General features: G+C 39.2%; 1 protein-coding gene across 4 annotated transcripts in view; it reads right to left on the bottom strand.

Moving 5' to 3' along the window:
* slc2a9l2 (solute carrier family 2 member 9, like 2) overlaps positions 1-27,854 on the bottom strand; it is a 97,401-nt gene that overhangs the window by 22,663 nt on the left and 46,884 nt on the right. For all 4 annotated transcript variants that reach the window (XM_046865726.1, XM_046865724.1, XM_046865725.1 and 1 more), the window contains exons 8-11: positions 23,660-23,847; positions 15,179-15,289; positions 9,157-9,258; positions 5,629-5,704 (exon numbers count right to left, since the gene is read on the bottom strand). In XM_046865726.1, coding sequence (XP_046721682.1) covers positions 5,629-5,704; positions 9,157-9,258; positions 15,179-15,289; positions 23,660-23,847 — 477 coding nt within the window. The remainder of the gene's footprint in view (positions 1-5,628; positions 5,705-9,156; positions 9,259-15,178; positions 15,290-23,659; positions 23,848-27,854) is intronic.

Below are 27,854 nucleotides of genomic sequence, written 5' to 3' on the forward strand. Positions count from 1 at the left end.
CAACGTCTGCTCCAGGCATCTTTTGAACAACAGCTGGACACTCACAAGCTCACAAGCTGTTCGGATTCATTAACGTGAGTTTTTGGGCGAGTTAGTTGGAGATGCAGGATCTGCTTGCGGCTGTATGGGCCTTGTTATTAAGAATGATGTGGAGAGGGTGAGTGTGGCTCGTATCCTCGGTGCCCTCTCCTACGCAATGCTCAGGTCATAGGAAGCCAGTGTGGCATTGCAAGAGTTGCTGAGTTGAAAAACCACAATTCTCATGGGCTAGAGACAGAGCAACAAATGCAGGTCTCCAGGGAACACTCAGCTCATGAGACTAGCAATGATGTGCAAGTATACAATATACAGGACGTGCTGACCTGGGGCATGGGAGGGTGACCATAACTGAGGGAATGAAATGTGCATGGTGGTACATAAAGATTATTCATGCAGGACAATGCTCCATCACACACGCCCAAGTACTCCACAGCGTGGCTGGCAAGAAAGGGTATAAAAGAAGAAAATCTAATGATATGGCCTCCTTGTTCACCTGATCTGAACCCCATTGAGAACCTGTGGTCCATCATCAAATGTGCGATTTACAAGGAGGGAAAACAGTACACCTCTCTGAACAGTGTCTGGGAGGCTGTGGTTGCTGCTGCACGCAATGTTGATGGTGAACAGATCAAAACACTGACAGAATCCATGGATGGCAGGCTTTTGAGTGTCCTTGCAAAGAAAGGTGGCTATATTGGTCACTGATTTGTTTTTGTTTGGTTTTTGAATGTCAGAAATGTATATTTGTGAATGTTGAGATGTTATATTGGTTTCACTGGTAAAATAAATAATTGAAATGGGTATGAATTTGTTTTTGTTGTTGCCTAATAATTATGCACAGTAATAGTCACCTGCACACACAGATATCCCCTAAAATAGCTAAAACTAAAACTACTTCCAAAAATATTCAGCTTTGATATTAATGAGTTTTTGTGTTCATTGAGAACATGGTTGTTGTTCAAATTAAATCCTCAAATAAAATTAATCCTCAAAATACAACTTGCCTAATAATTCTGCACTCCCTGTAGGTGCCATTCAGCCTACAATGCATGTCTTTGGACTGTTGTACACAATGGGAATCTCCTGAAGGTGGGAACCAAACCGTTTTTGTAATTTCAAATGTCATCCACATTTTACTCAGTAAATGTTTGAGTCTTCTGTGACTCAATCACAGTCATTGAACACAACCACTCAACATCAAACACACCCTTTTCTCATCATCATCATCATCATCATCATCATCCCACACTAGATGTAATGTCTGCTCACCAATCCTCTACCTTTTACTATTATAACCTGCCCCTGGCTATGACAGTCACACATATTCCTTCACATCCTCCATACACTCCGAACTTCCCATTACACATTTGCTCTAACTGACTTTTGAACAGTTATGGAGAGAAATCTAATATTTAAACCATTAAAAATAAAACAGTTAATATACATATGCATTTACACAGTAGAATAAATATATAATGGCATAATAAAATGTTATTAAACTCTGTATTTTAACAGCTTCAAAGCTGCAGTCGATGTGTCCTGAACATTTATAGCCGATCAGGAATCCGTTATGCAAATGCAATGGACGCCATTAGAAGTATATTACAATTACTTGAAAGTGCACGCAAGTGACATAAGGGCCAGATAGATAGAGGTGTAATTTTCTTTTCTTGTCAGCCCAGTGATGGGGCATGTACTCTTTACTTGTCAGACATCGTAAAAAAGAGGTGTCATGGACGCCTGTCTCACAGAAGGAGGCATGATTGCGCATGTCTGTCTGGTAAAGGAGTGTGATATCGAGTCCTCACAAAGAAAAATCCTCACAAAAAAAAAAATCTTTGAAAAAAAGACTGATTTCTCTCATAAATAACAAAAAAAAAAAAAAAAAACACCAGGGTGCCTTGCACTTGGTGCCGAACTCTCAAAATGAACCCGTTTGTGAACGAACCAACCCCCGTACACTGCTTTAACGCGGTGACCTAGCGGTAATCCTTCCCTCTTGTTTTTCTCTTTCTCACGATTTCATCTGTAGCTCGTGCGTAGCGCTGACTCAACGTCTGCTCCAGGCATCTTTTGAACAACAGCTGGACACTCACAAGCTCACAAGCTGTTCGGATTCATTAACGTGAGTTTTTGGGCGAGTTAGTTGGAGATGCAGGATCTGCTTGCGGCTGTATGGGCCTTGTTATTAAGAATGATGTGGAGAGGGTGAGTGTGGCTCGTATCCTCGGTGCCCTCTCCTACGCAATGCTCAGGTCATAGGAAGCCAGTGTGGCATTGCAAGAGTTGCTGAGTTGAAAAACCACAATTCTCATGGGCTAGAGACAGAGCAACAAATGCAGGTCTCCAGGGAACACTCAGCTCATGAGACTAGCAATGATGTGCAAGTATACAATATACAGGACGTGCTGACCTGGGGCATGGGAGGGTGACCATAACTGAGGGAATGAAATGTGCATGGTGGTACATAAAAGATTATTCATATTGGTCATCGTTTGAGATCTGGCAGATTTGGGCAATGCAGTGAATCCGTTTCTTCCATTGTTGCTTTCAGCCCCTGTTTGGGCCATTGGGACAATCCTAGTTGCACAGTGGACACCTGTCCTATTTGGATTGTCAGATCTTGCAACAAAAAGTAGAACTCAGATGCTGAAGCTGCCATCTGACAAATCAAAGAGGTCCTGACCTTAGACCTTGTTCTTTTTTATCCAAACCTTTCAGGCTACATCAAGAACAAGGACGGGTGACTTCTATTCCTCCACAGTTCTGTAGTTAAAACCACACACTGCCAAATAAGTCAATGTCAATATCCATTGTGGATCATTGTGGTACTTCAGCAGGAAACAGAGGCCTGGCCAATCAAGTAGTCTGTAGTGTACCCTGTCTATAGTGGATAGCCAAAATAGATCACTCTACATCAGCAGGTGATATCTGGAATAAGCCCCCAAATGAGAATACAGCACAAGAAAGATGGACAGCCTCTCTCCTAAGTGCATGAATCCTTTTCTTCTTCTTCTTCTTCTTCTTCCAACCCAGTTTGGCAAAAAAGGTGGAAGGAAGGCATGAGTCAAAAGAGACAATATAAATAGTGACATGAATCTATTCTAAATCTATAGCATCAGTATCTTTAATGTTGTTATCTATCCACTCCCCAGACACGATCAGCTTTGCCTCCTATTATTACTCACCTTTTCGCCTCAATGGATAATCTTCCTTGGGTACTATCGACTTCCTAACGACTAGACATTCTTAAGCTAATCCCCTTAACGCCTATGCATAGAATGATCTTACCACATATTCTCAATTCGAATCGAAACGATTTGGCAGACATGAGATCCTTTTCACTGACAATCACGTTTCTGAGATGCTGTACTTGAAAGCTGCTCAAACAGAAGTACTAATTAAAAGTAGGGATCAAAGATCTTTTTTTATGTGTAACTGATATGTTTGTGAAGGCAATTTTCGTGCAAAGTTCCATAATAACCCCTTCAGTCTAGCGCCTAATTTAAGGTAATTAGGCTGAAACATGGCCAATTACCTGCAAACAGAAAGCACTGCAAAAGTGCCCACTCACAGGTGACCTACTTGGTCTGCACTCTGGCTTTTTCAGAGAAGCATAGTTCATAAAGGTTGAACAACAGACATTTACTTGTTTGCAGTAGTGCTTTTTAAGGACACTTTTTGTAGCCTGGAAAAAATAACCATTTGTTAATTGCTTTTTAATTCTGAATAAGTTGCTAATATTGGCCTCTACAACTTTAGCCAAGATAATGGGGTCCTCCAAAAAGAAGTTTGAATGTCCTTGTCATTAAAATAGTGCTAATATTTTCAATACATTAAATATTAAGATATAATTAAGAGATACATGCAGGTTTCCTTTGTCTCTGTGCAGCAAACTAATTAATTTAAGGCTATTAATATGAATCAGTCACCTTAGGCAAGAACAGTAGGTTTTAGATGAAATTCATGTAGATCCATGTTCCGCTTCACAAGTTTCTGTTTATATTCGGAGAACAAACGAATCATTATATATGTACACTCAAAAATGTAAACTATTGCTAATTTTTATTTAAGCAACCCACCCTTGATCACGGTACATAAAGAATGCAAGTAATTTATTTAACGTAAGTTAACTACGTTAATTCTACTAAATTTAATACTGTCGGCTTTAATTATCAAGCGCTTGATTGGTCAACTTTACATTGTTGAGTAAAATGCTGGTTTTGCTAATTCAGTTTTAACACTCCCAGCCTATCGGAGAGTGGCCTCAATGAAGCCTCTTGTGAAAAAGGCTAAAACCAGCTGAAGTTTACCAGAAGAAAATATATATATTTTAAATATTCAGTCTTAAAGATCAATGTGTAATGTCAAACCCAGATAAAATACAGCTCTTTTAAGCAAGAAGAACTGCAAAACATGTGGAGTGGTTGAGGCCAAATACAAGCAAATTATTGGCCGCCTGTTCCATCCAGACTGACTCTGAATGCCAAAAAAAACAACAGGACAAGGAACCAAAATGTGAGCCAAAAACTACAAAGGAACAGCTTAAAAACAAGAAGGTTTGTGTTTGAGTTGTTCCTATAAGGACACAATAACAACTAATCACCAGACTGTGAAGTAAGTGGTTCATTGTTCACTATGAATGACCCATATGGGTTATTTTTCCTACAAAATGTTGTGAACCCTTGCACTAGTGATTCGGTAGGTGTAGCATGCAGGTTCTGTGGCTAATGCAGGTTCTAATATAGCAATCTATAAACATTCTAGGGTCTATTTAGCAATGTCACAAATCTAAAAAGAAGAAGAACAGGATTAAAGAACATGGATATCATGGATATTTGGCATCCCACTGGAATTGTTTGCCATGTCCATCACATTGCATCTTTCCATGGTCATTTTTGAACTAGCGCTACATTTTTGCTACTTCTCTCCCTTGTTTATATCGGTCATCTTGAACACAGATGACTGGGCTTTCCAAACTGCTCAGCGCTCAGCCCACGAAGCATTTTTCATAAATCCAATTTCCACTCGGTCCCTTTGTGATTTGGATCGCTCCATGAGCAAATGCACAAAACAAAAGTCCAAAAAAAAAGGATCTATTATGGAAAATCCTAATGCATGGTTTTAGAAATGCAACTGAAAAGCGATTCTGTTACACATTAGCATTGCGCTTAAAGACAATTTGACAGTCAAAAAGCTAAACCGTTTAGCAGGCAATTTAATACCCCATTTAGCACAGACCGGGAACTGCCACTGCGTTCAGTTCTCCGTTGCAAATCTTTAAAAAAAAAAGCTAGGCCAAATACAAGATTAATGAAACTGTAATTGATATCTGAGGAGGCAGTGTTCCGAATCAAGATGGAACGTTTGCAAATGTTGCATTACTGACCACAAAGGGGCCTTTTTAAATGCCTTACTGGATGTGTTCTGAATCACCAGCTCCAAATGAAAACAAAAAAACATTTCAATATTTCACATTTCATGAATTCTGCACCATAAGTCATATATGATGTATGTGTGTGTGTGTGTGTGTGTGTGTGTGTGTGTGTGTGTGTGTGTGTGTGTGTGAGAGAGAGAGAGAGTGTGTACCTGGGCCAGAGCAGAAAGACGCAATCAGGGCCAGTATGGAGATGAAACTCATATATGGCATCCATGAATAACTGTCCTGAAAAAAGAAAGAGAGAGAGAGAGAGAGAGAGAGAGAGAGAGAGAGAGAGAGAGAGAGAGAGAGAGAGAAAGAGAAAGACAGGGAAGAAATGTCGATTATTTCAGTTGGTTATATATCAACATGGTTTCATTAACTTAAAGAAAAGTAAAAAACTTAAAGTTCAATTGTTTCCATTAAACACGCTCTTGTTCCTTGTGCATTTTGTTGCAATAAAGACAACATGACCATGAGCAACCACTAGAAAATTACAAGTAAAATTACTCCTAAAACAGCAGTATGGACTAATCTATCACACTGATGCTATTTTTCCCCAGTCTAAAGTTTAGCACAGACAAAATGCAGTGTTTTATGGTCAGTGTGAAATAATAACCCACAAAATAGACCCAAGGTGCAGGCAAAAACTGCAAAGGAATGGGTTAAAAACAAGAACGTTTGTCTGCTGACCCAAATAATGTACTGTTCAATGGCCCGGAGCAAAAGAATAGTCTGATCCGAAATGGTCGAAAACATGCAAACCCAAAAATACACACAAAAAGGTAACCCCATACCTACTATGAAGGATTGTGGTGGTATCAGCATGCTCCGTGGTTACTTTACTTTAGATAAATCTTGTTTCTAAAAATTAATGGGTCTGGTCCTTGTTTTAATTCAATGGGAAAAACTAAAAAATACAGTTAAACAACCAAAAGAATAGTGGTGGTACCATCACCACGGGGCGACATGGATGGATCCAATTACAAGCAAATCCTTGAGAAGAAGCAGCCTGTTCTAGAAGCCCAGACTCAACCCTAATTGAAAATCTGTGATGGTGATAATTAATCGTGGTCACATTGACCTCGAATACAGTAAAGTCTGCCCTAAAACGGCAATATGGGCGGATCTATCGAACCAATGCTATACCAGTTCACCCTGCTTGAGCGGATACCACTCCGATCAATTGAAATAATCGGCTTTAATGGAGTCAGGCACAACATTTTCAAGTGGCAGAATGTAGATAAAGAAAGATAAAGGAAATTCAAATCGATATCAATTTCCTTTTGCAATAGTACATAGATTATAGCAACTGTGTGAGGAGTTCGAGAAGCTCTCTTTCTCTCTCTCTATCTCTATTTCTCTCTCTATCTATCTCTCTATCTCTCTCTCTGCTTTTCACGGTAGCTAAAAATAAATGTATTAGCCCAACAAATCCATCAGTAACTCTCTGGATCTAGCGGCGGTTTATACTCTCTTGCCTCAGAGTCGCGGTTTTCTTGCGATCGCTTGTTTAGATTTAGAATTCCGTCTAGAACTACATCGTGGTTTCAGGAGGTCTGAATTTCAACTTGCACTCACACGTTGTGCATTTGAGGGTTATAGCCCTCATCTTTCTAAAATGATCACTAGCAGGAATATTTCAGATTAAATTATTCTGAAAGTGTGTCACGGAACCTGGAATTGTACGGAACGTTTGAAGAATTAATGTATCTTTCTAAAAGCTTTAGGATTTGCGGAAATCAATCATTAAAATGCTAAATGGATGTCTAGATAAAAGCCAGGAGAGAGGCAAAGAAAAAAATTAAGATGAAGATAAGCAGCAGACCCTTTTACACTTACACTTTTATATACTGTATATATTTAAAATAGATTGTGGACACACAAGCATAAGATTATGTGCTTTTTGAACATCCCATTCCAAATGTAGCCCCCATTTGCTGTTACAAAAAGCTCCACTCTTCTGGGTAGATATTCCAATAGATTTTATGTTGATTTGTGCTCATTCAGCCAGAAGCGCATTACTAAAGTCATGTACTGTAATGAGGTAAATGAGGTGAGGAGGCCTGGGGTGCAGTCAGTGTTCCAATTCATCCCAAAGGTATTCAATAAGGTTGAGGTCAGTGCTCTATAGCAGGCCACTCAAGACTTCCAAGCCAACCCATTTGAACCATATTTACATGGAGCCGGCTTTGTGTGCAGAGGCATTCTCGTGCTGGAACAGGTTCGGGTCTCCTTGATTAGGTCAAATTTTAAAGGCATCAATTTTGCATTAACAATTTGGCAAACATTTTTCTTGCCAGTTCCGTATCCTTAACCTCCTATACACGTCTGCATTTATATGCCTTTACAACACACCATCTGAACAATGCATTTGCATTGATTTGAACCCCCGAATCAAAAGTGACAGCATATCAAATCTAAAGTCAATTATTAAAAGGTTTTACCATACATTCACTTTGATATGATATCATGATAATATACAGTACTCGGATTTTTTTACCTCTACCCAAGATATTTTTAAACCATAGTACACTTGGGTATATTGCTGCAAAAAGTGCACCGTTGGTGGTTCCATCGCTCCGAGCAACAAGGGAAAAAAACGTTAAACAATTTTCTGATCAAATCTCTACGATGGGAACCTGCTGTGTCATCTGTGCAGAGTGAATCCACTTTTTACTGAAGGATAAAAAATCCAAGGAAAATTTGAGGATTTCTGAACTGACAGGCTGTGTTGCAAATTGTCACCTCCGATCATCCCCTGCTCTAGTTTATGTTTACTCCATTTTGCTAGTTTATGCGTTAGCTTGTTTAATATAATGCTAGTTCATGTGTTAGCTTACTTACTACAATGCTAGTTCATGTGTTAGCTTGTTAACTATAATGCTAATTCACGTGTTAACTTGTTGACTACAATGCTAATTCTGTCTTTTAGCATGTCCACAATCATGTATATTAGCCTGTCTGCTATAATGCTAGTTTGTATTTTTAACCTTTGTAGTGTTTTGCTTGGTTTTTGTTTCAGACTGATTAGACACTGTCAGGTATAACGGTTTTACTATAATGCTAGTTTGCCATTTTACTGAAAACACTAGCGGACTAATATCAATAGAAAGGCATTGATTTGCTTTGATTTGCTGATGCATTGTGCTTTCCACAAATGAGGCTGAACATACAAAATGCTAGCCATTCAAGTTCATTCAGCCATACAACTTATCCATTTATTACTGTCGCTAGGCAAGTGGGCAACACAGACGTCAAAGTAGTGCTTTCTTCTCTTTTCCCAGAAGTGACTAAGCTAGCAGATAGCCATACTTTTTTTCTATGTGTAAAAGCACAGTAATGACACCACCCCACCCAACCCCACCCCAAATAACACTCCACTATCCACTGGATGTGTTTCAACTATCATAAAGTGCTGCTTTACTGAAAACTCTGAGGGTTAAACAGTAGAAAAACAATGGAGTGACCTTTTTTGATTCTCCAAAGAACTCATTAAAAGTCAGGATTTGTGTGTCTGTGTGTTGAATGCCAATTTGCCCCTTATATGTACTGTATATGTTTGTGTGTGTGTGTGTGTGTGTGTGTGTGTGTGTGTGTGTGTATTTATTATACTAATACACCACAGTCATTGACTCAGTGCAAGACCTCCCATCTGTCACGTATAACCTCATGTGTTTAGGTGATGACATACTGACCTGGAAGTGCAAGAAGACTGTGAGGAGGCTGTAACACACGGCCATCGCTGCAAAGCCAAAGATCAGGAGCAGTTTGCGTCCAACACGCTCAATCACCAAACCCTGAGACACACACACACACACACACACACACACACACACACACACACACACAATGAACATGTCAATGATGGGATATATGGAGAGACACAGGTAAAAAGAGACAGCAAGGAAGGCCACTTAACTGATACATAAATTAACTGCATTCCCACTCACACACATACTGAGGCAAGATGTCTAATAATAGCTTGTATGGAGCTGAAGGCGGTGTGTGCAAGTGTGTGTGTGTGTGTGTACATAAATAGATTTGCTCAATTTAATTCAGCCGCAGACTTCTGACAGGTCATCTGATCTCTCTTCTGTTTCATCTTTCTTTGTCTATCACTCATTTTTTCATGCATGCTCCCTCTTTGTGTCATCCTCTGTTTTCATCTTTGCTCAGGTTTCTCTAACAATTTGCTTTTCTGCTTATATGTGCTTCTTCCTCAAACTGTTAGCACAAAGTAGGAGGCACACAATTGTATAGAATAACTTTGGTTGAAATTTGCCCTTAATTTTAACTAGGCACCCCAACCTGTGCACAAATCCAGCTCCAGCATGAAGATATACTTTATGTGGGATGGAATGGAAGATCTCCTGCTATAGAGTGCCAATTAAGACCTATTAAACATCTTTGGGATGAACCCAGCCATTAGGGTTGCACAAGCCAGTGCACTCTTAGTGCTGGTCCCAAACCCGGATAAATGGGGAGGGTCGCGTTAGGAAGGGCATCCAGCATAAAAAATGTGCCAAATCAAACATGCGGATCACGAACCAGAATTTTATACCAGATCAGTCGAGGCCCGGGTTACCAACGACCGCCACAGGTACTGTTAGCCAACAGGGTATCGGTGGAAATTGGGCTACTGTTGGCCGAAGGAGGAGAAGGAGAGGAGGAAGACGTCTACAGAGACGGCATGAAAAGGAGAAGTGTAGGAGAGTGGAGGTTCGGGTTGGTACTTTAAATGTGGGTACTATGATGGGTAAAGGGAAAGAGGTAGTTGATATGATGTAGAGGAGAAAGGTAGACATGTTTTGTGTTATGGAGGGAGTAAGGCCTGGAACATTGGACGTGGCTTTAAACTGTTCTATCATGGTGTGGATGGAAAGAGAAATGGTGTCGGGGTGATTCTGGAGGAAGAGTTTAGTAAGAGTGTAGTGGAGGTGAAGAGAGTTTCTGATATGGTTATGAACGTGAAGTTGGGAGTTAAAGGGGTGATGATAAATGTCATCAGTGCTTATGCTCCACAAGTCGGCCACGAGATGGTGGAGAAGAAAAAATTCTGGAGTGAATTAGTTGAAGTGGTAGAAGGTGTACCTGAATGAACTATTGATGATTAGGGTAGACTTTAATGGGCATGTATGTGAAGGGAACAAAGGTGATGAGGAGGTGATGGGTAGGTATGGCCTTAAGGAGAGGAATGTGGAAGGACAGATGGTGGAAGATTTTACTAAAAGGATGGAAATGGCAGTGGTGAATACGTATTTTAAGAAGAAGGAGGACCATAGGGTGACGTATAAGAGTGGTTCCACAAAATCTAGTGGAACTCTGGGATGTTCCCAGAAGAGTGGAGATTATTCTAGAAGCAAACAGCAACTGAGTGAGAGTGAAAGAAAGAGACTCTGATATGATTTGTCATCCGCCTCTCCTAAATCTTCATCGGAGTGACAGCTAACCCTGGGGGGCTTTTCTTCAGTAACATCCACGAACAGGAAGAGAGAAGTGGACACACAAAGAACACATATGTCTGAGACTGTGGTGTGTAAAAAAAAACCCAGACTATAGAGAGCACATGTTCCAGTTTTTTTTCAAAGGCTGTGTCCCAGATTGGCAACTATATTTAGCCTTTGCTTTTATACTGTATTATGGTATATGATCTGTTTTGGGATGTGGTCCGACCACGGTTGATCTCAGTTGACCCTGAAGTGAGATGACAAAGTGGCCGGAAGTCATTTGTTTTCAACGAGGGAGTTGCAATTTACACAAAACTGGAGCTAAGTGGCTGTTGGTGACGCAAAGTGGATGAGGTGACCGTCTAAATAAATTGTATTGACTGCTTCTGAAAGAGAGTCATGGTGGTAGCGTTCTTTGTTTACTGGGTTTCCATGGTTACTAATTAATTTAGCACTGATGCCGTATGTGTTTCTTTCAAGCTGTTTGCATTACGAGAATGGAAGTGTGCTTCAATTTACAGCTAGACATGTGCTATAAATAAATACATAAAACATTCCGATAAATGTGCAAAAATTCCCATCCCATCATTCCTCACTCCCAAAGATACATTCAACCAGTCCTCACTTCCAAAGAATCATCCCACCATTCCTCACTCCCAAAGAACCATCCCACCAGTCCTTACTTACAAAGAACCATCTCACCAGTCCTCACTCCCAAAGAACCATTCCAACATTCCTCACTCCCAAAGTTGGATCTCATTATCCCTCACTCCTGAGGAAGCAATCAACCATCCCTCAATCCTAATGAAGCATCCCACCATCTCTCACTTCTCAAAAACCACCCCATCATTCTTTTCTTCTTTACAAAGAACCATCCCACGATTCCTAATTTCCAAAGACGCATCAAACCATCACTTAGTCCTGAACAAGCATCCCATCATCCCTTACCAATGAAGAAGCATTTAACCATCCCTTACTCTTAAAGAAAGCATTCCACCAATCTTTACCCCCAAACAAGCATCAAACCATCCCTTACTCCTGAAGAAGCCTCCCACTATCCCTTACTCCTGTAGAAACTATCCAACCATCCTTTACTCCAAAAAAAGCATCTTCCTCCTAAATAAATCATCCCACCTTCCTAACTCCCAATCAATGGTGGTTATTTCTGAATAGTTGTATAATATTTCCTGGTCAAGTTTTGTCCAAAGTCTCCCTGAAGGCAGACACATAAAAAAGATAAAAATATGAATACAGGAAAATGGCTATAATATTTAATGTGACATTACATTATAATAATTAAATCTGATATCTCTTCAAGCTGATTGCAATGCATGGTTAGAACTATTAAGTTGTAGAACTGACTTTTCCCAAAAAATAAAGTGGTTCTAAATTCACAGTCATCAGATATCAACCATTTTGAAGGGCTTTGTTAGATTCTGGAGGAACAGTGTTTATCACTCCAGTGGAGTTCCAGAGACCTGGAGGCATGTAGAATTTGTCAGGGTGCTTTAAAGTTGTTCTGGCAGCTCATAGTTTATATATAAGGATCTGGCATAGTTATTCCAGTGACATGGAGCCTGCAAACTTAAGATAATTTATGAATAAAGCATGGTGTGTGTGTGTGTGTGTGTGTGTGTGTGTGTGTGTGTGTGTGTGCGCAATCTCCCTTTCAGTGTTACTGTCATGCTCTGGTGGTCTTTGCTGTCATCCTTCCAAGAAGAGAACACACACATATACAAACACACACACATATACATGCGATTCTTGCATTGTTACTTCTTACACACTCTCTGAAGGCTGACTGGCCCATTGTATATCCTAATCTGGCCATACTCAGTGAGTGTGTGTGTCTTTGTTCACTGTCGCTTGGAGTGTAGTTAATTAGTTTTGGGAGATCGTGGTGAATTCGGTTTGTTTGTAGGAGTGCACTTTAGGAGCTGCTTGTTTACACTCGGGGGAAATCAGAGTGACGATGATTACAACAAATCACAGAGCATTGTGGGATACGAGTGTAATGAGAAAGAGCACTTTTGTTGGACTAGTTTAATGTCTAGCAAACATTAAAATGCAGTTACCGTTGTTATCTCAGGTCTGATTAGCTGACAGAAGTGGAAACCGTTACATGTTAGTCACAAATCTTTAGCAAGTAGTAATTCGGGAACATTAATATGTGTCTAGTGTGTATCTTAATATAAATGTGTTAGTATCGTAGTAAGAATGTGGAACTTTGTATGTTAGTATGAGAATGGCACTTCCTAAGAATGTGTAGTGTGCTAGTATGGATTTAAGTATGTTAATATGTTTTTGGCACTAAGGAATATGGAGTTTGGTGAATGTGGAGTGTTCTAGTATGAATGTTGGCATGAATGTGGCACTCTATAACAACGTGGAGTATGCCACTATGATTGTGGAGTGTGCTAGTATGAATGTTAGCATGAATGTGGCACTTTATAACAATGTAATGTGTGCTACTATGATTGTGGAGTGTGCTAGTATGAATGTTAGCATGAATGTGGCACTTTAAACCAATGTGGAGTATGCCACTTTGATTGTGGAGTGTGCTAGTATGAATGTTAGCATGAATGTGGCACTTTATAACAACGTGGAGTGTGCTACTATGATTGTGGAGTGTGCTAGTATGAATGTTAGCATGAATGTGGCACTTTATAACAACGTGGAGTGTGCTACTATGATTGTGGAGTGTGCTAGTATGGATTTAAGTATGTTAGTATGAGAATGGCACTTTCTAAGAACTCAAGAATGTGGAGTGTGCTACTATGATTGTGGAGTGTGCTAGTATGAATGTTAGCATGAATGTGGCACTTTATAACAATGTGGAGTGTGCTACTATGATTGTGGAGTGTGCTAGTATGAATGTTAGCATGAATTTGGCACTTTATAACAATATGGAGTGTGCTACTATGATTGTGGAGTGTGCTAGTATGAATGTTAGCATGAATGTGGCACTTTATAACAATGTGGAGTGTGCTTCCATTATTGTGGACTGTGCTAGTAGGAACAGTAGTATTTTAATATGAGAATGGCACTTTCTAAGAACTCAAGAATGTGGAGTGTGATAGTATGACTGTTAGTATGTTGGTATAAATGAGTTCAATTCAATTAATTCTTTTCAATTATTTTTATTTGTATAGCGCTTTTAACAATGAACATTGTCTCAAAGCAGCTTTACACAGATAATGCGTTGATCAAAAATGAATAAGATGGTTCTTTATGTGTAAGTTTGTCCTTGATGAGCAAGCCGGTGCCGACTGGTGGGCGACTGGAGTGTGCTAGTATAAATGTGGCACTTATTAACAATGTAGAGTGTGCTAGTACAACTGTTAGTATGAATTTCAGCATGAAAGTGGCACCAGACAGACACGTAGACATGCAGGCAGACAGATGTGTAGACATGCAGGCAGACAGATGTAGACTGGCAGGCAGACAGATGTGTAGACAGGCAGGCAGACAGATGTGTAGACATGCAGGCAAACAAACATGTAGACAATAATTGTCCGCTGATTTATCTGTCTAAAGGTTGTCTACATAACTTTCTATCATTTGATCTGACTGTCTGTTCTTATGATGTATGTGTCTGTCTGTCTGTCTGTTGATCTGCACATCCATCTATCACTCTATGCATTTTTCTGTCTGTCTGTCTGTCTGTCTGTCTGTCCGTCTGTCCATTTGATAAACATTCAATCTGCTATTTTGTCGAACATTCCTGACACACAATGCCCTTTTGAGATTCTTTAATTCATTCGTAAACACCTTATGTATGCAAGGTCTACCTCAGCTCTGTGTGTATATGTGTGTGTGAGTGTGTGTGTGTGTGTGTCTGTGTGTGTGTGTGTGTGTGTGTGTGTGTGTGTGTGTGTGTGTGTAATATATCTTATAAATCTGAGCAGACTGATGAGGGATTTGAGAGGCTAAATGAGCCCCGGCAACTCATTTCTCCAACAGTAAACAGCCTAATCCACAGCTTTAAATGGAAAATAAGAAACCCAAACCCACAATTCACTTAAGTATGGCACAGCGAAATATTCTTCTTCACCATACAGGAATATAAACTGTATATACTATATATACTGCATGTGTGAGTGTGTGTGTGTGTGTGTGTGTGTATTTTGTATGCATCTCATCTTTTCATTTCACACTGAACGAGCATCAAATATGATACTGCTCACCGGGTTTAATCGGCCCATTCAACCTCACAATATGACAGATAGACGGAGAGACCGGTACATAGATATAGACAAATCAATCTCACCGATATGACGGCTGCCAGCGTCTCGATGAATCCCGTGCTGAGCGTGATGTACGGGATTGTGCTCTTGTCAAATCCTGCACCTTTGAATATCCCATTCGTGTAATACCAGATCTGTAACACAAGACCCACACATTATACATTATACACTACATACATACACTACATACATGCACATACCTGTACTGCATAACACCTATAGTGTACACTATACACACTCTACATCCATACCCATACTGCACAACACCTATAGTGTACACTATACACACTCTACATCCATACCCAAACTGCATAACACCTATTGTGTACATTATACACACTCTATATTCATATTTATACTGAATAACCCCTATAGTGTACACTATACACACTTTATATCCATACCCAAACTGCATAACACCTATAGTATACACTATACACACTCTACATTAATACCCATACAGCATAACACCCATAGTATACATAATACACACTACATTCATACCATACTGCATAACACCCATAGTATACATTATACACACTTTACATTCATACCCATACTGCATAACACAAATAGGGTACATTACACACTCTACATTCATATTTATACTAAATAACACCTATAGTATACATTATACACACTACATTCATACCCATACAGCATAACACCCACAGTGTACATTATACACACTCTACATTCAAATTTATACTGAATAACACCTATAGTATACATTATACACACTACATACATACCCATACTGCATAACAACCATAGTATACATTATACTGTACACATTCTACATTAATACCCATACTGCAAAATGCCCATAGTATACACTAAAAACACTCTTCATTTATACCTATACTGCATAACAATCATATTATACATTATACACACTCTAAATTCATAATTATACTGAATAACATCTATAGTGTACAATATACACACTCTACATTCATACTATAAAACCCAATGCTGTTTAATTTAGAATAAAAACTCCCCAACATTCAGAGAGCAAAGTACACACTTGTACACTCTGCTTGCACCCTCATCTCACGCTCCCTCAAGCGTTTAAAACGTTATGGCAGTGTAATATGAGCTGGTAAACTGATGGATGTGAAAAGTCGTCTACAATCCAACCTCTATAAGCTCAGCAGCATCAATAGATTTGCCTGTTTCTCAGCATGTTGATGGACATGCATTAGAAATAGAAATGGAAAGAAAATGAGAGTCAAGATTTGACACTACCGAGGTGGTTTAAAACCCATTTACCAAAGTGGCAATGTTTATATCAGTTACAGTTTCTTGCCGCTATGCATTTTTTTTACCTAAAAATAAAATTGGCTGGTGAAAAAACAGACTCAGTGAGGAGGAAAAGACATATGTGTTTGCTTCCACAATATCTTTGTGGGACTTGATTTATTATGAATCAATGGACAATTAGTAATTATTGTCTAATCTGTCTACTGTCCAACTGTGTATGTGTGTGTGTGCTTTTGACTTGGCCTTAAAATCAAGCATAGCTGTGTCATCTTCTGGACTGAACTCATTATCGCTGGTGAATTTCTTTTCTAAGGCTACATTTTTTATTGTTTTTGCATGGAAGGGTCATATACAATTGCATCCAAACACTTCCTCATAATGAACAGATCAAACCGACCCTCTGAACCCTTCCAAACACCTCTTTTCATCCTTCCTGGTGGCTGAATCTCAGCATTCTCCTACCGATGTACCCCATGTCCCTCCTCTGCACATGTCCAAACCATCTCAATCTCGCCTCCCTCACCTTGTCTCTAAAACTTCCTACATGCGCTGTCCCTCTAATAAACTCATTTCTAATCCTGTCCATCCTCATCACTCCCAACAAAACCTCAACATCTTCAGCTCTGCTACCTCCAGCTCCACCTCCTGTCTTTTACTCAATGCCACTGTTTTTAAACCATACAACATTGCAGGTCTCACCACAGTCCTATAAACTTTCCCTTTCACTCTTGCAGACACTCTTCTATCACAAATCACTCCTGCCACTCTTCTCCACCCACTCCACCCTGCCTGCACTCTTTTCTTCACTTCTCCAACACACTCTCCATTACTTTGCACTGTTAACCTCCAGGTACCTAAACTCCTCCACCTTCTCCACCATGATAAAATTGAAGCGCAATTATCCTTTTGGCAGATGTTATTCCTGACAACCAGATCTTCCTGTGTAGTTTGTAAAACCTAATCTAAAGTCATCATTTAAAAGGAGCACAAATGGTTGCACTGGTATATCTTTACCTATCATATAAGACAATACTAATTAGATCTTTTACCAAAAATCATAAACCCTCTCACAGTCCCACACCATATGCATGAATGTTCCCACTTGTTGGTAAGCACAAAGATTACAGTAGGAACATGGAGATACTTTAATCAGAAAACTAATGAGATCTAAGCATTGTATGTATCTTTCTGTTTGTCTGTATATCTAACTGTATCTATCCACCAATCCATCCATCCATCCATCCATCCATCCATAAGTCTCTTGTGATTATTCTCACTTGTCTACAAGTTAACATACACTATATTGGGACACCTGCCATCCACGAATATGTGGTTCTTCCGCAAACTGTTACCACACAGAGAAACTGATGTCTTTGGATGCCTTAGCATGAACATTTCTCTTCACTTTAATTAGGAAACCCAAACTGGTTCCAGCATGACAATGCCCCTGTGCACAATGCCAGCTCCATTAAGATATGCATTACACGGCTTAGAGTGAAAGATCTTCCTGCTAAAGCGCTCCAACCCTATTGAACACCTTTGGGATGAACTGGAACACTGACTGCACCACAGTCCTCCTCACCTCATCCTTACCTATATCAGTACCTGGCTTTACAAACACCCTTGTTGCTGAATGAATCTCCACAAAATCAACTTGAACAGTTCCCCAGAACAGCAAAAAGAAACTCACAAACTTTTTAACACCAGAAATGTGATATTTCCATTACAGGTAAAAAAACCCCAAAAAACCAAATCATTGTTGGAACAATAAATCGATGTCCAAATCTCAAGTCTTTGGAGTCCTCCTTCTTACTCGTCTTGTCTTTCTCTTTCTCTCACACACACTGGGTTCTATTTATTGAGCAAAAATCTATTTTAAATGCAATTTAAATAGCAGGAAATCGGGGGTAGGGATGGAACAAACAAAAAATAATAACTGTGTGATTAAGAAATTATGGTAAAACAAGAAGAGATTGCACGATTAAGGAAAGAGTCTCTGGAGATCAATTAGAAACTCGAACACTTCTTTTTTTCCATTGTAAAGTCAGTTTAAGTAACAATTACTTTGATAGCAATACAGGTCTAGTCATTCATAGAATGTAGTTTATATGATTACTGAATCATATCTCTGCTGCTTAGAATAAAGATTAGCATAAAGTATATCAATGGATAGTTATAAGCATAAAGGGTTAAGGTCCGAGCTCTATAACAGGCCATTCAAGCTCTTTCACACCAACCCATGTAAAGAATATCTTCATGGATTCGTCTCGTTCATGCTTTTTCATGCTACGCATCCAATGACCTTCTACACAATTGCGTGCTTCCAAATTGGTTACAGTTTGTAGAAGAAACCAATAAGGCTGGAAAAGACAGTTGTCAAATACTTTTGTCCATATAGATTTATAAATTCATAGTTGGAAAGAAATGTGAAGTGGATAATATTCAATATTTCATATTTATGAGGATCACCAGAGAATTTGTCAATCTCAGCCAAAAAGCGCTATCCCTGGAGAAGGTTTGGTGAAAGCATGGATGAGAACATGTCTGAGCCTGTTCGTTTTTTGGAAAGGTATCGTAAATAATTAAAAGATAGATTATTTTAGGCTTTGGGATACCTCTTGATATTACAGGATGCATTTTAATATGAAGAGAGAGCATGTAAGAGAGAGCAATGAGAATGCCTGCTAGTCAAAAAAAGCTATTCCAAAAAAAGAAATCCACAGAAATCTACTAGCGTCAACCCAGTGGAATTTGAAAGCAATTTTTGCCCATGTTACATGCCATTGGTTAAAAAAATGTTTTTAACCATATTGTGAAATCCTATAAGTTACACAGTACGGAAAAAACCTTTTAGACGCCTGAGCATAAAGCTGTTATGTGATTTCTGAACATCCTATTTCACATTCATACCCAATTTGCTCTTATAATAACCTCCACTCTTCTGGAAAGATGTTCCTCAACATTTTCTGGAGATTTGTGTTCATTCAACTACAAGAGTGTTAGTAAAGTCAGGTACTGATGTAGATAATGAGAATAGCAACAGAGAATAGCAACAGTTGCACAGCTTCCGATGTACACAGGATGATGTCTTTTGGCACACTGACTTATAAAGATCGGTGCTCCCTGTGACTGTGCGTACAGCCTTGTGCTGCCATCTGTTGGCGTGTTACAAAACTAGTCTCTTTTTGATGCTACCTCGTATGCTGGACTCGGTGCTTAGTAACAGTAACCCTGTAACTCGAAGCTTGATGACTCAATAGCTATGAAGGGATACCATCTTGCGCCTTAATAAATAAAATATATATAATTGGCAAATTGTGTTGGTCTAAAGGAAATTAAACATTTTGTGGGGTAAATAATTGTCTCCCAGGGCAGGATGCAGATGGATTATTATGTGAATATGTATTATATTAACAATGGATACATGAAAATAAATAATATATGGTCTGCTTGCTTTTATCTACTCATTTATCTCTATCTGGGGTAATACAAAAGCCAGGATTCCACATCTGTATGCAAATAACAATATAAGTTAGTCATTTTACAATCCACTTCCTCTCTCTCTGTTTTTTTCTCCCTTTAGGTCTGAACAGCACTAAACTTAAGAGGCATACACAAGAACACACAAAGCGACATAAAAAAAAAAAACTAATTCCTGAATACGTGTACCTCAGGAAGGCAAAGTGCAACTCAACGAGGTCACAAAAATGCGCTTGTGGTGCACGTGAAATGAATTTGCCAAGCTCATTACCCAGGCTGTCGAGTGCAGAGATGTCGAAAAGCCCCCCGAAAAAGAAGTTTGGTAATGATGATGACGTGTTAATATTTGAGAATCTTACTACAATAATTTGAATGTTATTAAAACAATTCTTATACCTCTACTATTACTGTTACAATTTTGCAATAAATGAAGTGATCTTAGAATAAAGTGACTGAAATGTGTGGAATTCAAACCTGGCAACCCTATATTACCTTTTATTACTGGCAGCAACTGCATGGTTGCCTTTAATCCACTAAAGTTTTGGACAAAATATGTAATCAGCCACTCTTCCTGTTTCCCCACATTGTATTGTGCTAACACCATCCAATGCTTATGTATGAGGGGAATGTTAACTTAGGCTCATCTTACAGTTTGCTGCATGGTTTTTAAATGTAGGCAACCTAATTATACCGAAAAAGTGTTTCATACAGCTGGCCCAGAGACAAACAGAACGAGACAGTCAGACAGAGAGATGCGGTCACAGTTTATGAAAAGGGAAATGTGTGTAATGGTAATGGTTGGTAATGTTTCTAGACAAAGCTAACTATATTCAGTGTGAGTGAGTGGATGAGTGTGTGTGTGCTGTCACAGCTTTTACTACTTGATATGGATACAGTGGAACCCGGTTTTGTCGATGTCCTAGGGGGTCGCCAAAAAGCATCGAGGTAACCGAAGATCGAGATAAACGAAAATCAAAATGGCAGCAATATATTAACGTGCTTGAAATTTCTTTATGTACATGATGTGCGTTAATAAATGAGAATGTGCATGCACGTGTTTTTGGAGGGTTTTTTACACAACAGCGTTGCCGCGATTTGTTTGATGAAGGCATGCTATAGAAAAACATGCAGTACATGTTTATCTGTCAGGAATCCACCTGCCACGCCCCCTTCGGCCCCCTTCAGCTTGTCAGGTGCTTTCTCGGCCGCTTTCTCTGAAGCTCCCGGCTTCAATCGCACACATATGGTGCTCGTTTAGCATCATCACCAGCTCCTATTTAAACTTTCACACTCTCACTGTCCGTTATTGTTGGTATAAGTTGGTTCACGGCGGTTGTTGTTATCGCTCATGTGTATCCCGGTACGTGCCTTCCCCCTGTGCTCGAGATATTAGGCATAACCATTAAAAAATGCTTAGAAAAAGCGAGAATTTGGCGGTTCCACTTCAAAAACGTCGACTTAATAGGGTTGTCGAGGTAACCGAGGGCAGATAACCGGGTTCCACTGTAGTTTGATATTCTGAACGACACAATTAATCACTTATGAGGTATCTACAATGTGATATTGTGATATTGTAAGTGTAAAAGTGTGATAGTATGGTCATTTGTGAGTGATTACGTGGGAGTATAATGTATTATGACAGTGTGGTCATGTGGTTCTAACACAGTGTGGTTATGTGGTACTTCGATACTGTGGTCTTGTGGTACTATTAGAGTGTGGTCATGCGGTTCTATCACAGTGTGGTCATGTGGTACTATGATACTGTGGTCATGTGGTACTATTACAGTGTGGGCATGAGATACTATCAGTGTGGGGTCATGAAGTACTATGACAGTGTGGTCATGTGGTTCTATCACAGTGTCGTTATGTGATACTATTTTACTGTGGTCATGTGGTACTATTAGAGTTTGGTCACAAGGCACTACCAGATTGTGGCCATATGGTTCTATCAGAGTTATGTGGTTTTATGATACTGCAGTCATGTGGTACTAATCAAAGTGTGGTCATAAGGTACTTTTAGAGTGTGGCCATGTGGTTCTATCACAGTGTAGTTACAGTGAGGAAAATAAGTATTTAAACACCCTGCTTTTTTGCAAGTTCTCCCACTTAGAAATCATGGAGGGGTCTGAAATTGTCATCGTAGGTGCATGTCCACTGTGAGAGACATAATCTAAAAAAAAAATCCAGAAATCACAATATATGATTTTTAAACTATTTATTTGTATGATACAGCTGCAAATAAGTATTTGAACACCTGTCTATCAGCTAGAATTCTGACCCTCAAAGACCTGTTAGTCTGCCTTTAAAATGTCCACCTCCACTACATTTATTATCCTAAATTAGATGCACCTGTTTGAGGTCGTTAGCTGCATAAAGACACCTGTCCACCCCATACAATCAGTAAGAATCCAACTACTAACATGGCCAAGACCAAAGAGCTGTCCAAAGACACTAAAGACAAAATTGTACACCTCCACAAGGCTGAAAAGGGCTACGGGGAAATTGCCAAGCAGCTTGGTGAAAAAAGGTCCACTGTTGAAGCAATCATTAGAAAAGCTAAACATGACTGTCAATCTCCCTTGGACTGGGGCTCCATGCAAGATCTCACCTAGTGGGATCTCAGTGATCCTAAGGAAGGTGAGAAATCAGCCCAGAACGACACGGGAGGAGCTGGTCAATGACCTGAAAAGAGCTGGGACCACCGTTTCCAAGGTTACTGTTGGTAATACACTAAGACGTCATGGTTTGAAATCATGCATAGCACGGAAGGTTCCCCTGCTTAAACCAGCACATGTCCAGGCACATCTTAAGTTTGCCAATGACCATTTGGATGATCCAGAGGAGTCATGGGAGAAAGTCATGTGGTCAGATGAGACCAAAATAGAACTTTTGGGTCATAATTCCACTAAACGTGTTTGGAGGAAGAAGAATGATGAGTACCATCCCAAGAACACCATCCCTACTGTGAAGCATGAGGGTGGTAGCATCATGCTTTGGGGGTGTTTTTCTGCACATGGGACAGGGCGACTGCACTGTATTAAGGAAAGGATGACCGGGGCCATGTATTGTGAGATTTTGGGGAACAACCTCCTTCCCTCAGTTAGAGCATTGAAGATGGGTCGAGGCTGGGTCTTCCAACATGACAATGACCTGAAGCACACAGCCAGGATAACCAAGGAGTGGCTCTGTAAGAAGCATATCAAGGTTCTGGCGTGGCCTAGCCAGTCTCCAGACCTAAACCCAATAGAGCCATTTGGTTCTATCACAGTGTGGTTATGTGATACTATTCAACTGTGGTCATATAGTACTATCAGAGTGTGATCATGTGGTTCTATCAAAGCGTGGGGTTATGTGGTACTATGACAATGTAGTCATGCAGTACTATCAGAGTGTGGTCATTTGGTTCTAACACAGTGTGGGGTTATGTGGTACTATGACAATGTGGTCATGTGGTACTATCAGAGTATGGTCATTTGGTTCTATCACAGTGTGGTATGCTATTGTGAAAGTGTGGGCAGTGTATTCATATGATACTATGGCAGTGTGTGGTCTGTGTGTTTGTGTGACAGTGTGATCATGTGGTAGGACCATAGTTTGGCAGTGGGAGTGTGATTTGAGATCATGTGGTACTATGACAGTGTGGTAGTGTTACATGGTTGTACTATGATAGTGTGAATTTGTGGTAGTGTGAGTGTGATAAGGCAGCACTATGACATAGCAATGACGTGTGAGTACGCGTGTGAGTGTAAAAGTGCACTCACGACATTGAGCCCACACAGCTGGTAGCTGCTCATGATGGTGATGACAGTGATGAGCTGCCAGCGGATGGAAGGATTACGGAACAAACGGAAGAAAGACACGGACTGCTGAGTGTTCTGCACTCTAATCTCCCCATACACCTCCTCCAATTCAGCACTCACATCCTTCTTTCCCAAAAATGCCTGGAATGCTAGAGACAGAGAGAGAGACACAATGGCTTATGGGTAGCACACTGTGTGTACAACTTACATATATTAAATATCACACATTGTATTCAGAAGATATATCTCTTTTTTTATTTTATACACATTCTATTTATATTTGTATAGAGTCAGCACTTGCATCTTTAGAATGTGGACAGTTTGACCAAGAAAAATGATTTTTAGTTGTTTATTTTTGCCTAAAAAAGAATGGTCTGTGCTTAATTCTAGCTAGCAGTAGGTTGATAAACAGATAACATGGCTACGAGGAACATAAAATGCTAAGGGTTAATCAAAAGGCTAGGCTGGGCTAAGATAATTAATATAAGACAATCACAAGGCAAGAGCAAACACTGAGAGGTGGGTAAATATACTGTCAAAAAAAGTTGTGAAAATAGATATAAAGAAATAGGAAGAAAGATCCATGAAAGGCAAAACCTTTTCCTAAAGGTCTTAGAGGTTACTGCAATTTTAGTTGCAAAATATAGTATTTGTGGTCCTTATGCTCATTACTCTGCATCATGTTTTAAAAGAGAATGGTTGGTTTTTTTAATACACCCTATGAACAATTTTCCACAAGTTTGTGGACACCTGAGCATAAGATCGGTATGTGCCTTTTGACCATCCTATTTGTACTTATAAAAAACATTCTTCTGGAAAGATGTTCCACTAGATTTGATTAGCTGCAGTCCTCTACAGGACCTGTACACTTTCAGGACCCTGAAGCAGGCAGCTAGGATTGTAGCTGACCCTTCTCATCTTGGACACAGTCTTTTTAAATCACACCCCTTTGGCAGGAGACTGCGGTCGATCAGGACCAAAAGCTCACACAACAAAAACAGCTACTTTTCATCTGATAATGGCCTCAACAATAATACCATCCCAAAATGGGTTCAATAAAGATAAAGCTGCTCTATACCAGGAGATCTTCCAGTCCAACCCATGAAAAGCATATCTTCAAATTGCACTACTTCTCATGCAAAGCCATTTTCTGTAGACAGTATTTATTTCATTTAATATAGTTTGTATATATTTGCAGTTGACACCAAGACAAATTCCTAGTACAGTCGCCCCCCCATTTATCGAAGTTGTTCCGTGCCAAAACCAGCCGCGAAAAAACGAATTACTGCAATAAATGGACGCCACCCCAAAAATGCTTTTTAAAAATTGTTTAAACCATAAATCATCCTCCCACACTTTTTAAGATAAGATATACCTTTATTCGTCCCACAGTGGGGAAATTGTTATGCTACAGCAACAAAGGAAAAAAAATGTGCAAATATATATTAAAAAAGACATAAACACCCAGAAAACATTTGCAAGAATATAGTGAGATGAATTTTGTGTAAATTTGTAAAAATATCACATTTATAGTGAGTACTGTACAGTACAGTACTGTAGCGTAGCCTATGCATAGTTTCCTATGACGTCAAAAAGGGGGCGGAGCTAAAGATTCACATCACTGCATTCTTTTCAGACAATGAAAATCAAGAATGCAGTGTATCTTGAACTCCACCCTTTTTTTAACGTCAGCGGACACTACAACCAGTAAATAAAAAAATATAATAAAAAAATGTAATATTAATATATGATACATTGTACAGAATTTTTTACTAATTAGTATACTTTTACTTTGTTTTATAATTAATAATTATATTTTTTTATTAATAAATGATATTATTTCAACATAAAACTCCATAAAAACAATTCACTATAGGTTTAGATTTTTCGCAATAAATCGGGACCATTCCCGAAACAAAATAGTTATTGACCAAATTGAAAATCGCGAAAAAGTGGGGCCACGAGATTCGAACCGCAATAAATCGGGGAATGATTGTACTGTAAAGTGCTCTTTGCCTGATTCTAATTTCTGATTCTGATTCATGGAGCTGGTTTTGTGTGCTAGAAAAGGTTTGGGTTCCCAGTACAAGTGAAGGGAGAATTTAATTCTATCACATACAATTATGTGCCTCCAACTTTGTGGAATAAGAACCACAAATGGCTGGAACAGTCAGATGTCCCAATACTTATTTATTCATTTTGTGATTGGACTCAATCAGTTTTTGTGTTTATTTTTGTGTTTACTTTTTTAAAAGCTAAAGGCAATCAAGTCCTTATACCTGCCTAGCAACGGACTCATACAGCTACACACTCAAACTAACTGGAGTTCATGTTATATACAAATAATGACTGCATGAATCCTATCAATCACTACAGAGTGTTTTATTCCTACGTCAATGACGCTAGCAGGTGCTTGTGTGTTCCTCGGTTCCAGCATCGCTGCTGTAAATTGAAACCCTTGATAGAATAGAGGCTGGGCATAACTGCTGCGTGTGACGCACACCGCGCCATATCAAAACCGCTGGTGTGAATTGGAGGCTGATGTATGAGACAAAGTAATAAAAAATACAATTTCAGCATTGCCAGACTAGTGTTTCATTCATTGCAGAACCTGACCTTAGAATGCATACGGTATGCACAAAAGAAGAGTTTATACACTTCTAGACTCTTATTATCATAATATTATTAATAATCTGGTCACAGGCAACAAACAACAAACTGTTTTATGAGAGCAAATAAAATATTATATTTCTATGTGTTTTTATATGAATTAACAAATATAATATAATATAAAAATGTAAATTGTCAGATTGGTTCAACAATGGACAATAACAATGGAACTGTTCCCAATGTCAGTTCCATGAGATCATGGATTCACAAGTTTGATGTGAAGGAATTTAAATGGCCTGAGCTCTGAATTCAATCCCAGTGCCTGATTCCACTAAAACTCATAAAGCAGAATGAGCAATTATCCCCACAACCATGCTCCAAAATCAAATAAAAAGCCTTCTCAATAGAGTGGTGGGTATTAGAATAGTGGACTAAGTTCAACTACAAATACAATGTCCATAATTTTGTAATGGATGTTGGGTGTTTCCTACTGTTGCTGACATCAACAGTAGGCAAACACCGTGTATATACACAGCATGTATAAGATCTATGTATAAGATCCTTTTTTTATCACTTTGTTCTACATTTTACCAAATAGCTTACAAATTTCAGCACCATGGACAGTGATTTAATAGTAGGCCTGTTTGGCATATATTATAGTAGACGCAAATGTCAAAATATAGAAGACCGGGTTTTCACAATAAAATGTTCCAGTACCAGGACCCTACAGCAATGTATTGCTGCTTTTCTCCAGCTCCTGCCATGACACGATTTCCTTCTTACAAAAAAATACAATTTATAATTCTTTTGTGTGTACATCCCTTTAGGTTCTGGTTGAGTCAATGATGGGTGGGCGTAATTGCAGCAAATCTTGTAAACGAAGGCTGCACAAAAACCAAGGACCAACCCAGGGGACAATTCTATGTAGGGTAATGAGAAGCAATAGGTAACAGATGTTACCAGTGACCAGGGGCACGAGAAGGGACAGAAGGTTGAGAATGATAGATCAACCAGGTGACGAGCAGGTGGTCTCTGTGATATTAAAGTTTCTTTGCAAAATCTTGCGGATGTTAATAGTCAGAGGCCCTGAGCCATTTTTCTAGTTTCTATGCTTGCTGGTCTAGTTACCAAAGAATGGTTTCCCAGAAACTGGGTTCTGGGCAAACCCAGAAACTGGGTTTGAAAGTAGTGGAACAGTAACAGTTTCAAAACTGTTTGGAGATAACATATATGCTAAATGTTTGCTGCCATAAAAAAATGTATAAGAGGCATTTATTCTGGGAATGACTGAATTTCCTTTTGGTTTCTTATAGCGGTAAATGGTGATAAGATCAAGAGCATATAGAGCTGCACCTTTAAAAACACAAGCACTTGCCTTTAATCCCTTTAGAAAAAAACAATAAATTTAGCTTCAATTTTTATTATTCAGAAGCTTACAAAAATAGCACTTGATCCAGAGCATTCTACTTTTTTTGCATTTTATTGTTTTAAGACAATGATTACTTTGTGCCTATGCATGAAACCATAATGTGTGTGGGGAGATATG

Source organism: Silurus meridionalis, chromosome 14 (assembly GCF_014805685.1).
Source record: "Silurus meridionalis isolate SWU-2019-XX chromosome 14, ASM1480568v1, whole genome shotgun sequence".
Classification (NCBI taxonomy): Eukaryota; Metazoa; Chordata; class Actinopteri; order Siluriformes; family Siluridae; genus Silurus; species Silurus meridionalis.